This window comes from Mercurialis annua, linkage group LG3, assembly GCF_937616625.2.
Source record: "Mercurialis annua linkage group LG3, ddMerAnnu1.2, whole genome shotgun sequence".
Classification (NCBI taxonomy): Eukaryota; Viridiplantae; Streptophyta; class Magnoliopsida; order Malpighiales; family Euphorbiaceae; genus Mercurialis; species Mercurialis annua.
The window spans coordinates 8,133,522-8,148,031 of record NC_065572.1 but is presented as its reverse complement, the minus strand read 5'-3'; the positions used below and the strand labels follow the sequence as shown (position 1 = coordinate 8,148,031).

The 14,510-nt window shown below is 29.9% G+C and overlaps 2 protein-coding genes and 1 non-coding gene across 4 annotated transcripts; all 3 read right to left on the bottom strand.

The window, feature by feature from the left end:
* Positions 1–2,169: 2,169 nt before the first annotated feature.
* On the bottom strand, positions 2,170–2,243 carry TRNAI-AAU (transfer RNA isoleucine (anticodon AAU)). The gene has a single exon. It is a non-coding gene; the product is annotated as a tRNA-Ile (tRNA).
* Positions 2,244–7,668: 5,425 nt separating this feature from the next.
* LOC126671038 (uncharacterized) lies at positions 7,669–11,801 on the bottom strand. 2 transcript variants are annotated; one of them, XM_050364734.2, is made up of 8 exons: positions 11,135–11,801; positions 10,576–10,649; positions 10,089–10,153; positions 9,520–9,892; positions 9,289–9,418; positions 8,870–9,175; positions 8,671–8,772; positions 7,669–8,283 (listed from the first exon to the last, which is right to left on the bottom strand). In XM_050364734.2, the coding sequence occupies exons 4-8, from the start codon at positions 9,888–9,890 to the stop codon at positions 7,804–7,806; spliced, it is 1,389 nt and encodes a 462-aa protein (XP_050220691.1). In that variant the 5' UTR covers positions 9,891–9,892; positions 10,089–10,153; positions 10,576–10,649; positions 11,135–11,801; the 3' UTR covers positions 7,669–7,803. The 2 variants fall into 2 exon arrangements, with proteins under 2 accessions (XP_050220691.1, XP_050220690.1); XM_050364733.2 differs by having other exon boundaries at positions 9,520–10,153.
* A 268-nt stretch (positions 11,802–12,069) lies between these two features.
* LOC126672207 (probable ubiquitin-conjugating enzyme E2 24) lies at positions 12,070–12,993 on the bottom strand. The gene has a single exon (XM_050366153.1). The coding sequence runs from the start codon at positions 12,991–12,993 to the stop codon at positions 12,070–12,072; it is 924 nt and encodes a 307-aa protein (XP_050222110.1).
* Between the last annotated feature and the right edge of the window lie 1,517 nt (positions 12,994–14,510).

Below are 14,510 nucleotides of genomic sequence, written 5' to 3'. Positions count from 1 at the left end.
TTTATGCAGGGTAGTAAGTTCTTGTGCTTACTTTTATAATGTTGTTCTTCTTCTCCATTGATTTAATTTTCAACCTCTATTTACCAAAAGAACCAGCACCAACAATAACAACAACATAACATACCAAATACCAATCTCACCATTTTCACCAAATACCAATCTTACTTTATATATACCCATTTTTGTCCTGAATTTGTAAGTAACTGTTACTTTGAAACAGCAGCATAAATAAACATTGCAAAATTACTATATTTGTTTTAGGTTTAATCACTCAAAATCCCTTTACCTTTAACCCTTTTTGCAATTATACCCTCTCATAGAATTTTTTTTAATTTTATCTTATTTTAGGATTTTATGTTTCAATTGTACCCCAAGTCATTAAATTGACCTCTTTTCACTTAGAAAAAAGTTTAAAATAATCTTTCATTTTTATATTATTAATAATAATAAGGTCTAATTGAAATATAAGCTAAAAATGAAGGATTACTTTAAACTTTTTTCTAAGTGAAAAGAGGTCAATAATTCTTTGTGGTACAATTGAAACACAAAAAGGCAAATTAGGATAAAAGTGAAAAAATTCCTACGCCAGGGTATAATTGCAAAAGGAGCTAAAAGTGGGAGATTTTGAGTGATTAGAGTTTTTTTTATCATATCTTTAGATACCATAGCCAATTCAATCCCACAAAATAACAACAGAACTCCAAGAATTCAAATTGAAAATAGATTCAGTGTCCTTATATTACAAATGAATTTCCAAAAATCAATTAAATTACCAATTTCTCTATCCAAAAAATACAACAGTATCGTAGCAATATCATTTTTTGTTAAAAGACAACGGTGAAAAAACATCAAAAAATGACCTCTAAAATCAAAGCAGGAACACCAGTAATGAATCACAATTCATATCATTTCAAAATCCGCCGGAAAACCGATACGAAGATTGCAAATCGCCGACGAATCGCCTCTTTTTATCAACGGAACCACCAAAGAATTAGCACGGTGACACCATCTCTGATCCTGTTGCCAGTCGTTGGAGTATAAGCATCCATACTTAACCGTCGCCGGAGTGGCGACTATAAGTGGCAACAATAGATGAGTTTGCAAGGAATGAAATTAATTCATATCAAGGTTGGGTCTTTGGTTTTGGAATGCAGGAGTGAGTTTAATGAATAGTGAGGGCAAATAGGGACTAAAATTATATCGAGCTAGTCTTGCAAATAACTTTTAAAAAAAGAGAAATTGTTGCTAAAATAAAAATCTTAAGTTGTCAACGTAAAGATTTTAAAAATTGAGTGATATGGTGTAATTTTTTTTTATAATTTTCCTACAATCTAGGTCCATATTTTTTTTTATAGACATGATCTAGATAAAATGCTAGTTTAACATCCACTCTAAAAATTTAGAAAACCATTATCGACAATGTGCACCAAACTAGCATCCATATTTATAATTAATTCTTGTTCAAAGTTTGAATCTTGGAATGTTCAATGACCGAGGCTATAAACCTACAAGAATAGCGCGTAGATTATGTTTAATTAAGCAAATTTGTGGAGAAAATAATGGCTGCCTCACAATTATTGCCAAACGTATAAACTAAAAATCAATTTAATCGATTAGTACAAACAAAAGCTGAAAACCAATCAATATCGATTGTTATAATTATCATATTTCATTATATATACTAATAATAATTTTCTTACTGCATACATGTAATTTTAGTTTTAAAGAGTTGAGTAGGATACATTTTCTTTTAAGACTGGAAAACGTGTGTATATTCATTTAAAAATGAGTATGTTTTTTAAATTCATACACCACTTGTTTAATTAATTGTGCTGGAACATCGAATGCAAACACCATATATTTATTTAACGGGGTAACACATGTCGAATTGTCTAATTTTTACTAGAAAATTCATAATACATCACGTATTTAACCTGTATAACACGTATATTAAAAGTTTGTTTAACATTTTTTAAGTAAATGAGTATAACTATCTAAACAACCACAAATAAAACGACAGCTAAAAACAATGAAAGGATAGGGTGAGAAAAATGGTTGGTTGAGATGAGTTCAAAACTGGGCCTTTCCAAGGCCTTGATAATAGCTGGGCCTAATCAGATGTAGTTCAAAAGATCTAATAAGGTTCATTACAACAAATTGGGAAAAAGATGGCCCATGCAGGTCTCGAACCTGCGACCTTCGCGTTATTAGCACGACGCTCTAACCAGCTGAGCTAATAGGCCAGATGTTCAAGTACACAAATCGTACATAAATAAAGTATTGTTATATATTTTGATTTAAAAACAGACAATATATATGTATTGATCGATATTTTCGTAATGACAAAGTCAATTAATTATTATTATTATACATTTTTTATTTTCAAAAAAAATCAAAGTAAAATGTGACTTTAAAAAATAAAAAAATAAACTGGATTACTTTATTTGAGATTTGTATTTTTCATAAAGTTTATATTATGATTTTTATTTTTCCTGAAAAACGAAATACAAATTTTTAAATTTGTATTTGTTCTTAATAATACTTTTAAATTTGATGCCAACTCAAAATTGATATTTTGTCAATTTGATGTTAACATAAATTCAACTTCATGTAGTTTGATGTCAACTTAAAATTTATTTTATGTAAATTTAACGTCAATATAAAATCAACTTCATATAAATTTAATATTAATTTAAAATTAACTTTACTTTGAATCGTTTGGTATAATATATTTTTTTTTAAAAACAATGTATAAAATATCATAAATAATGAATGTAAATAAAGTTAAAATCTGAGGGAATTGTATGAACAAGCAAACATTTTGCCAGATAAGCAAATTGTAGATGGCGATTGGGTTTCTCTCAAATAAGGCTTAAATTGGATATTTTGGTACAAAATTGAAAGTTGAAAGAAAAAGCTACCATTAACCCCAACCAACCCACATATTTGATATAGATGCCTTGAACCTTTTAGCAGTCCTAATAATTATCAGTCCAATGCTTATCCAATACACTCATTGCTAGTTGAAATCAGTAAAAGAAGATTGTTCATCAACTTACTCCAAATTTAATATTTTCAATAACTAGAAAGTGTAGTTTTATGGGTACAAGATTTTCCACTTTCTAAAGTAAAACAATATGTGACATAGTATACTATTTGTATCCTCACTATATCTATGCTAATCAACTTATCATGGGTAATTTTCACCAACCGCCCTGAACTTTCGTCTCTTTCTCCCAACCGTCCCTGAATTTTAATTCATACCCAATCGTTCTTGAACTTTAATTTCATATCCCAAAAATCTCTAACGTCATTTTTATAGTAACTCCGTCCAATTTTTTTTTTATTTCTCCATATAAACATCATCTCACCATTTTTAATTTGCATCACCTAGGCGTCTAATTACATTTTTAGGTCAACAAATTGGACGAAATTATCATAAAAATGGTGTTAGGGACCTTTTGGATATGAAATTAAAGTTCAGAGACAGTTGGGATATGAATGAAAGTTCAGGGACGGTTGGGGGAAAGAGACGAAAGTTTAGGGACATTTAATAAAAATTACCCACTTATCCCTACCAACATCATTAAGGGGATAAACAAAATCTTGATTAAATCAAATTAACTAATCTATTTTGATAAAAAAAAAATTTTCCGCATAATTAAGTTATATAGCCAGATTGGTTCGATTACTAAAATATTTAGTTCGGTTCCTCACATAAAAATTCAATTAACCGACTCAGTTTTATATTTTTAGGATTTCAATTATATAATTTTTAGTTAATTCGGCTAAAGGTGATTTAGTTTAGTTATAACCAAACCGAATGAATACTCACACTAAAAATCATGGAGTTTTGACATAATTTTTTTTTGATGTGATGATACTTTTTTTTTTATATAAACTCCATTAACCACATTATCTATGGAAGTATTCGATAAATATATGATAAATTATAACTAATATTGATAATATACTATAGCTAATTTGAATATTTTAATATTATTGAGGTGTTGTGATTTTATTAGTATGTTTACAAATGCTATAATGGATAGAATTTACATCAAAAAATTCCATACACAGATCACATTATAATTACTAGTGACCTTTTTAATTATTAAAATCATTCATCTTGATTGTGATAATGAAATTCACTATCTTTACCTTAATGTCGGTCTTTTCAATTACTATAAATTAATATAAAATTTTATATAGCCATGCAAATCGCCAACGTGCAAGTCTAACCTTTTATTTCGACCCACTTTCGTTTTTCAAAAGTGATAATTATTCCCTAAACAAAAGTCAATTAATTAAAATCTTAATTCGTTAGAAGTCAACATAAGAAATAGTCACGATCCTTCCCATTGACAAAGCAAACCCACATACCCTATCAGATACTATGAACTTATTAATTAGTTACCGTTAATATACATGATTAATTAATTATTCTACGCGTATCAGAATACATACACTAATTTATATTTAATTTTTTATTATTTTGGTTTTTCATATCAACCGTTAAGCTACTCCCAAAACCGAGTTATAATTAATAGATAGCAAATATTCTGTTACTATTTTATATTTTATGTGAAAATAAATTTATTATTACACTTTTGAGTCAAAATTCATCTGAATCTGACTAAAGATTATACTATAGTTTTGGAGTTTAGAGGGACAAAGTCGGTTGATATATGTAGTTGCTGTTTCTATTAATCATTATTGGTATTGTTATGGTTAAGTCGTATTAATTATATACTTGTTTATGCACTTTGTAGCTTATTCAACTACTATAATTTTTTTCCTCAAAAACTACTATAATTTTATATAGCAAATGTTATCAATTAAACAATAATCAAAAAAATTGTCAAAAATATATATTTTATATATGGAATAGTGTCAAAATAAGTTTTAGTCGCATCTCACAAGGAATATGCTCATTTGTCAACGGAATATTTTATGTTTATTTTGTAATTTGGAAGGAAAATTTTAATGATATTAATTTATTTTCAAATTTTTGAGAGATGATTATAAAATAATATCTAACTTATTTCTTCATTAAACTATTTTTCTCTTTTATAGAATTGGTCGAATTAATTAAATTAATCGAACCGGATTAACAAAAACTAAATTGACTGAAATCTTAAAAATATAAAATTTTAACTGAATTCAATTGAAATATATCAGTTAATTTTGTTAATCGAATTTTTGCTTATCCAAATATACCTCATTATGTTTATATCATGCTAGCCCCGCCACTATTATTTTAATTAAGCTACTCTATTACCTCCATGAGCATTCTTTAAGGTCCACTTAATACGCGGCATGACTATAATTAAGGAAATAAAATGTTTAGCACTTAATCTTAATTAATTTATATGCTTTGCCTCTTCTTCTATAAATACCCATCACACCATACTTCAAATTATATATCGCACTCAACCAATTGAAGAAACGTTTAGAAAGCAGAAAAAAAATTTGTCAAGCATCTAAAAAGCCACACACAAATACCAAATTAATTACAACTCCATCAACCATCATGGCTTTATTGAATCAAAAAGTCATTTTCTGTTGCACACTTTCGATCTTGATTCTCGTTTTTATGGCGGATTTAAACTCCGCAGCTCGAATATACGGATCTTCGCGGTCTAGGGTTTTAACGCAAGACCCGCAGAGAGGTGAAGGAGCAGTATTTGAGACCATTGGAGTCGATAGACATAAAAAATTGCATGCTTTTCATGAGGCACTATTGAAGGGTCGTAAAATGCAACCTTCTGGCCCAAGTCATAGGGGTAATGCTACGCCTAATTTGCATAATTTTCACAAATTGTACTCAGTTTCTAGCCCTGGAGTTGGTAATTGATCAAGGTGATTTTATATAGAAGAAATACAAGACAATATATAACTGTATTATACTTTAGAATTTTTTATTTTTTTTCTTGTTGGAATTTGGACTTCATAATTGTGGACAGTTCATGTTATGTATGTGTTGCAGACTTGTAAATGCTCATACACTACTTATATTTTTTAAAATGCTCATAGACTACTTAAAAAAAATCTTGTGAAAACAATTTAAACGTCTATATGTAGATGTAAAACACTACTGTTTATTTTAAGAATTACGAGTTAAATATTTTCAAATTATAATTCTTTACGAATGGTTACCGAATTATAGAAAATTACAATGGTTATCCTATAGTTTTTTTTTATTAAATGGTTTTCTAACTATAAAAAATTAAACAATGGTTATCGAACTATTATTTTTTTCAAAAATTTATTTCATTATAGTACATTTTTTCTTCTACACATCATCAATATCAATATGATAACCTTTTGTGAAACAATAATAGTTTGGCAGTTTTGTAACTTTTATATTTTGGTAATTATTTTGTCAAAAAGCTGTAGTTCAGTGATCGATTTATAATTTTTTATAATTTAATAACCGTCTTATAAAAGAGTTGTAGTTTCAATGATCTCAAAAATATTTAAGCTCAGAAACTACCCAAATTGCACCCCTCTAACTATGGCAGAATTATAAAACTGATTGTGCCACTTTACGCTCCCTTTTCTCTATGAATCCAAAATTCGTCTACGCAACAACATCAATGCTACAAAAAAATTGTGTTAAAATTGGCACATATCAAATAAATAATGAATTAAGTTAGCATGATTTTAAAGTCGTGATGTATTTGACAAATGAACTATAGTTTCATTTTACATAAGGCTTAATGGTGAAAAAAAATTCAAACATTTACAACTTGTTGCAATTTAAATTAAATCTTTTAATTTCTATAATAATAATCAACTCATAATTTTTTTTTACAATAATAGCCAAACTTGTATTTTTTTTTACAAATTTGGCAACCAATTCGGCTAATGCAATTTCGCTATTATTATGAAAATAAAATTTTGGTTAAATGCAATTGCAATAAGTTATAAGGGTTTAGATTTTTTTCACTATTTGTTCTTTACATAAATATATTGATAAATTTAGTTTCTTTAGCTAAAAATATACACTACAAAAAATACTGGTTTTTGTGACGGCAAAATCCGTCACAAATCTGTCACAAATCTGAGTTTGTGACAGAGTTGTAACTGATTTCAAGCCTTCACTAAAAACATTGTCACTAATTTTTTGTGACGGAAATCTCTTTCCGTCACAAATTTGTGACAAAAATAGTAACGGATTGTTCCGTCACAACTCTAATCTACTCATTCCAAATAATCCGTCACAAAAGGAGATGGCAGATTCCATCACTAATCCGTCACAAATTGTGACGGATTTGTGACACATTTTTCTGTCACTAAGTTTCTTACCGTCACAAATCAGTCACAAATTTGTGACGGATTTGTGACGGACTACCATTTTCGTGACAAAAAAGTTCATCTCTAATCCATCACAAATTGTGACGGATTTATGACAAAAACGTTGTCATATGAATGGTTTTTCTTCACTAATCCGTCACAACTTGTGAAGGCTTTGTGACAGAATACTATTTCTATGACAATATTTCTGTCATAAATCCGTCACAATTTGTATGATAAAATGTTATGTTTGCGACAGAATTAGTGAAAATCAACATTTGTTTTACTGATGCAAATGCTCTTGTACGGTGTAGCAAATGCAAAACATAACAAAACATAATTTATCAAAACTCAAAATATATATAAGAGTTGATACAACTTAATATTGAAATTTAAAGTCAATTCGTATGTTCAATACATTATAGTTTAACGTATATAAGTACAATCGAAACAACATAATAATAAAAATAAGAAAGAAAACTAGATGACCTGCGATCCTCAAATCTATGCCCCTCCGCTAGGTGGCTTACCATTTTGCATATTCTTCCACATCTCTTGCATCTGAAGTAGCATTGTATTCTGAAGTCTTTTTTCTCTTTCAGCCAACTCTAGCTGCAAAGTATCATGTAATCCTTGCTCTCTTCTAGCTAAATCAAGTTGTTGCTGCTGCAATGCATCTTGATGCTTACGTAAGGATTCTTGTTGCTCACGTAAAGTGTCTAGCTGCTTCGTAAGATGTTGTTGTTGATCATTAAAATGTTGCTCTATCATCTGCTTCATGTGCTCTTCATCTGATTTATATCCAGAAGAAGTAGAGGAAAAACTATGCGGATAAAACACTGATGCCTGCGAGCCTAATCCATACACTTGCTTCTTTTTTGCCCCGCCAACAACATCATAATAAAGCGAGTGAATATCAACTTCTGGCACACTCCCATCTTCTTGTGGCTGACTAGCGATAGCTACAGCATTTATCATCTTATCCTACATAGCATATTTAACCACAGTTAGCATTATTAACTTCAGACTTTACTTTCCCTATAACTAATACAAACAAGTTTCTAACAACACAACTATAAGACTAACATCAGTTGCCATATTCAACAAAACAACTTCAGACTTTAATTTAGCATTATTAACTATAGCATTTACCACAATTTAACATTACTAACTTCAGACTTTAATTTCCCTACAACAAAAATACAAACAGATTTCTAACACCACCACTAAAAAACTAACATCATCTGCCATTTTCAACAAAACAACTTCAGACTTTAATTTAGCATTATTAACTATAGCATTTACCATCTTATCATGCATAGCATATTAAACCACAATTTAACATTATTAACTTCAAAAGTAATGGCTTACATTAATAATTGATGATTTGCTATCAACAAATGATCCATCTTTTCTCTTATGCAACTTTTGATGAACTTCCCATGGATTCATCACTCTACCATTCTCTTTTTCCTATAAAATAAAAATAGAATCGAAAATAACAAAAACTAAATACTAATTATAATAAAAGGCAATAGATACACTTAAAAAAGTTGGAGTAAATATTTACCATCAATTTGGTATGCTCCAAAATAGATCTAGAACCTCCTGTATGCTTAGCTATACCAGTGCCAATACCACCAGGTTCTGAAAGCCTATTCTTTGAAGCTTTTTTAGATTTTTTTTTCCAATCATCTGATTCCCACCTAGCAAGCCATGTATCCCAAATATCATCTTTAACACCTTGAGGAATTTGCTTCTTTTTTTTCCAATTATCTCTCCACTTATTAAGTGTCTTATTGTAGTGGGATGCTGCAACTTTTTTCCAAGTGGTCTTGATCAACATCTCAGCATGAGGATCCCATGTATATCTTCTCTGTAAGTAATAGGATTCACATATTTCAACCAAATGCACCATAGTAACAATATAAGAACAATAAAGAAAACTATTATTACTACCTAAATATATATAGTTAAGAATTTAATAACCTGAAAATCTTCCCAATAGAATTGCTTTACATCCTTGTTCACTAAAAGCCAGCTATATCCACTCGGATCTTGTTTCTCTTGAAATGCACAGCCGATGTTTCGAGCTATACCATGGGCGTCAGGAAGTAAACTTGAAACAAATAAAATAACAAAACAAAATTATAACAAACTGTAACCAAATTAATAATGTATATATAAAGAAATAAAATTAATATGAATATATGATCAAACCTCTTTGCCTCTACATGTATGTGAGGAATGCGATTGTATCCGTGATAACTTAGATTTGATGATATAGAAGGAGAAGGACTCTCTAAATTATCATCCTCAAATGCTGGTGGTGCTAAAGATGGGCCTGATGAGGCTGCACGTGGTGGGGCTGATGAGGTTGCACGAGGTGGGGCTGCTGGTTGTGCTTGCGGTGGGGCTGCTGGTGGTGCTTGCTGTGCGGCTGGTGGTGGGGCTGGTTGTTTCTGTCGTGGTGCTAGAGATAGTGCTGGTAGTTTTTGTCGTGGTGCTAGAGATAGTGCTGGTGGTTTGTGCCGTAATCTTGATGACGCTTCTTTTTCTAGTGATGTTGTCCTTATGAAATTAGGCTTCATATCTGAAAACAAAAATCATTTCATTCAGCTCATAAAATCAAATAGCACTAATAATGACTAATTCAAATACATATCATAATATAGAAGATCTAGAATGATCTCGTTATTATAGAGAAGAAAGGCATAATAAATTCAGGTTTATTTCCAATAGAGCAAAGATAATAATAGTATTTATGGTAACACGAGACTTATCTTTACCTGAGCTATAGTAATACGCACAGCACCAGGGTGATCTATGAAGAATTACTTGTCATCCCGAATATCTGACTCATTGGAAATTACAAGAAAAGGAATAATGTCAAAAAAAATCAGCTATAACTTCTATCCTGAATAGAAGGTCCCATGACCAAATAAGCATATGACAAAATGGAAATAATAAACTACAGCTATCAGGTGATGCTTTCATCTTACAAGTAAAAGAGCATAACAAGCTATGACAACTGGATCCATAGTTAGTCATGCAAAGTTCATTTAACCTCATACTTAGCATGAAAGATCAGCAAATTAGTTTAAAAAAAGCAAATTAGTATTCTTGTTGAATCACGAACATGAAGTGAAGTCAAATTTGGTATGTTTGTCAGATTTAGATTTCTGTGAGAATCTTGAAGAGATTCAAGCTTTGAGTAAATATGAGCAGTGGTTAAATTAATTAATATAGATTTAGTAACAGCAGAAGATGAGTTACCTTGTACTTTTTACCAGCGGTTGTTACTTTGACTTTAACAGTCCATCCTTCCGGTAATGAGTCATCATCGGAATCTGCAGGTTTCACATACAAAATTAAAAGTTAGAGAAAAATCAATTAGGTGAACTTAAAGTGAGAAAATATAAGGTAGTGAAATTAACTGAATACTAATTCAATAAAAGCTTGAAATCTTTATCACACATCAACAATGGAGAGTAGCAAAATCAATTAGGTAAACTTAAACTGTCAACATTGAAAGTTAGGGTAAAATCAATTAAGTAAACTTAAACTGAGTCTAATTTCGCATACAACATTGAAAGTTAGGGCAAAATCAATTAGGTAAACTTAAACTGAAACTAATTTCGCATACAACATTTAAAGTTAGGGGAAAATCAATTAACTAAACTTAAATTGAAAATATTAGGGTAAAATCAAATCAATTAGGTAAACTTAAACTGAGATTAACCTCGCATACAACATTTAAAGTTAGGGAAAAATCAATTAACTAAACTTAAACTGAAAATATTAGGGCAAAATCAAATCAATTAGGTGAACTTACATTAAAAGTTTGATAGCCTAACAACAATAAACGAGAAACGCTTCTAAATAAACGAGAAACCTCCATGACGGTGTTGCTGCAATAGACCAGACGGATTAACAAATTCAAAACGCTCCATGGTGGATTTCTCAAAATGAAAATGCAATTTAAAAGGGAAGAGAGAAGAGTAGGGACGAAGAGTAGGGAAGATTGTTAAGCCTAATCAGGAATGATTACTGATAAGAGTAGGCCATATAATACACAAACCCTAAAAGTTAGAATGAGAAGAGTAAGGACGAAGAGATACGATTTGCCTAAATGAAATAATTGTCACTTAATTTTTGACGGAATAATTGTCACAATTCCGTCACAGCTTTGTGACGGAATTGTGACGGTTATCCATATTTTTTTATTTGTGACGGCCTGTTCCGTCACAAATATAAGTGACGGACAAATCCGTCACAATTTTGTTACTAAAAAGTAATTTGTTACGGAATCTAAATTCGTCACTAATATCTGTTACAACTCCGTCACTTTTCTGTCATAAAAATCAGCTAAACAAAAGAAAATTAAATTATTTTTTTCCGTCACAAATCCGTCACAAACTTCAAATTCTGTCACAATTTTATCACAATTCCATCATAAATAGTGACAGATTTATTCCGTCACAAAAATCTGTCACAATTTCCAGTTTTTTTTGTAGTGATATATTCTCATTCTATCATGATGGCACGAGAGCACGTCCAAATAGTGAAATTAGAGATAATCAGAATGATAGTACATAAAAAGAATACCAATATTTAAATTAGAATCCTAAATTTTTGACATTTTGAGAGATAAAAAAGAACAAAAAGGCTACATCACTTTATGGCGGATGAATGACAAGTTAATATTGTAATATAATTTTCTATACTATATCTAGACAATTTTGAGAAGTTGGAAGGACCAAGGCTCCCTCATGTGTGAATGAAAATCATGCCAAGGACAATGCCAAATAGCATTATAGGAAAAATAACCATTGCTATGATAATTAAAGTTTCGAGATATGCAGTTTTAGTTGGTTTTAAAGATGGAAGCTTGTTCGGTCCAACGTCTTGGTTCTTGTTGAATGCAGCATCAAGCAAAGAATGCACATCTTTCATCATAATCTTCCATTCTTTAGATGCTTTCGCACAATTTCCGTTCACGATCTCTTCGCTCCCGGCAATGGCATTACCATCGTCATAATCTTTACACGCCTTCAAAATCTTATTAGCACGAAGTTTAAAATGGTCCTTTACGAAACACTCGAAATTCTTCGGCGGTCTTCTCCACAAAGACAACATTGTCTTGCATGACAATGTGAAAACTTGCTTATTGTAATGTAGGGTTTCTTCACTCGATGAGAACATATGCGGCTCATTAAAGTAGGGTTTACTATTGAGAACAAGTGCTTGAATTGATAATAATACTTGAAAAATCGTCGAACGTGAAGGATCCCATAATGCTCCTTTTTCGTTTGATCCGTAGGTATTTAGCAAGCTTAAGCAAACGTAACCATTAGAGAAAAGATTTGGATTCAATTTTATGCCGTGTGCTCGGTAACATACCAGCGGCGGTTGGTTAGGGTAATGTGCCGGAAATTTAATATCGAAGAAGAAAAGGCCGTCGTGATAAGGAGTTCCGTCGGCACCGATTATGACTGCTCGGAGCAAATCCATTCTGCCTTCGTAAACCCTAACGTAGATAGAATCTGGAAGATTTTTCTCTAGATTTCTCCATTCTTTCGTGATTCTTTGTGGATTTGTGAAGCGAACTACATTGTTTTTGTAGGAGTGATCTGAATAATCTGTAACAATGTCAAATTGTTTGAATTCTTCTTTTTCTATATCTGTGGCCATGATCTCACTAGTTGAGGAATATATCAGTAAAACCTAAACCTGAACAGTTATATATATATATATATATATATATATATATATATATATATATATACTAGTTTTGCATTACGTGCTACGCACATGGCTCGTGATGTGACTCGTCAATTTATTACTAAATTTATTATAATGTTATTTAATATTTTGCGAGTTAGATTAAAATTTATCATAAATAATAAAGTATTGTGTTTATAATTAATCTTAAATTAGTTAGAGTTTTATTGTATTAAAAAATATTTTATAAGTTGAATTAAATTTATTATATTAATCAAAATTAATTATAACTGTAGCGTTGTGTTTTATTTATAACCCCTATTATAAAATATCTCGTACATCACATTAAATTTACTATAAATAATAATTTGTTTTATTTATTATTAGTCTTAAATTTTTCAATTTTTTTATTAAATTTAAAAATATCTTATAAATTGGATTTTTTTAATAAAATTATACATATATATATATATATTATTTATATATTTGTTTTGATATAATTATATATTTAGATGTTTTTGTTTTAATATCATATTATTATTTATATTTATTTAGAATTTTATTGAAATTGAAATTATTCTAAATTTTAAATAGGAAGTTGTTGATAATTATGTAAAAAAGTAAAAGAAAGTTCACTTAGCATATTATTAACGTGAATAAACACTTTCTATAATAACAAAATCATAACAAAATAATAACATACAAACAAATCTAATGAACTACATAAACTATGGCCACTGAAGATCACAATCTCAATAACGATACCATGCAACATACTGACATAGTTTGTGAGAGAGAACTAACCGGAAGGCCAACAACAATACTTACCAGAAAAATCTTGTTAGTATCGGCGGTCAACTGCACATTCTCGCTAAATGTTATCTTTGGATTCTCCAACGAACCATAAACATTTAGCACCAATATAATGTCAAGGATGTATTAAACACAATTGGATTAGAAGTTGGAGACTCATCCAATTTGAATTTCATCTTCATTTTTTCTTGCGTATTGATATCTTTTTATATACTAATTCTGGTAACTATTTTAATTGAACTTAAAGTTAACTTCATGAGTTAGTGGTATTTGATTAGGTTAGTACAATCGTAGTTGTATTAGATTAGACTTTTATTTAATTTTACTTTAGTTTAAGTTGTGTTTTAATATTACACTTTTACATAATTACTATTTATTAATTATTGAAGTTGGATGAGGTATATTAAATGAACCAAATAATTAAACATAGTTATGATGATTGATTATTACTGCTAATTAGAGGAAACGTGACTGTTTGATTGCATAATGAGGCATACACCAACAAAACCGTTGAGATTGTTTTTATCTTCTTGTTGACTCCTAACCAAATGTAACTTCTAAAAAATTATCTCTTATTTCGCAAATTTTATAATTATTGAAGGCCACTACTGTAATTTTGCATTTCTCCTTCACATTAATAGAATAGTTATAGATAGATTAAATAGTGACCATAT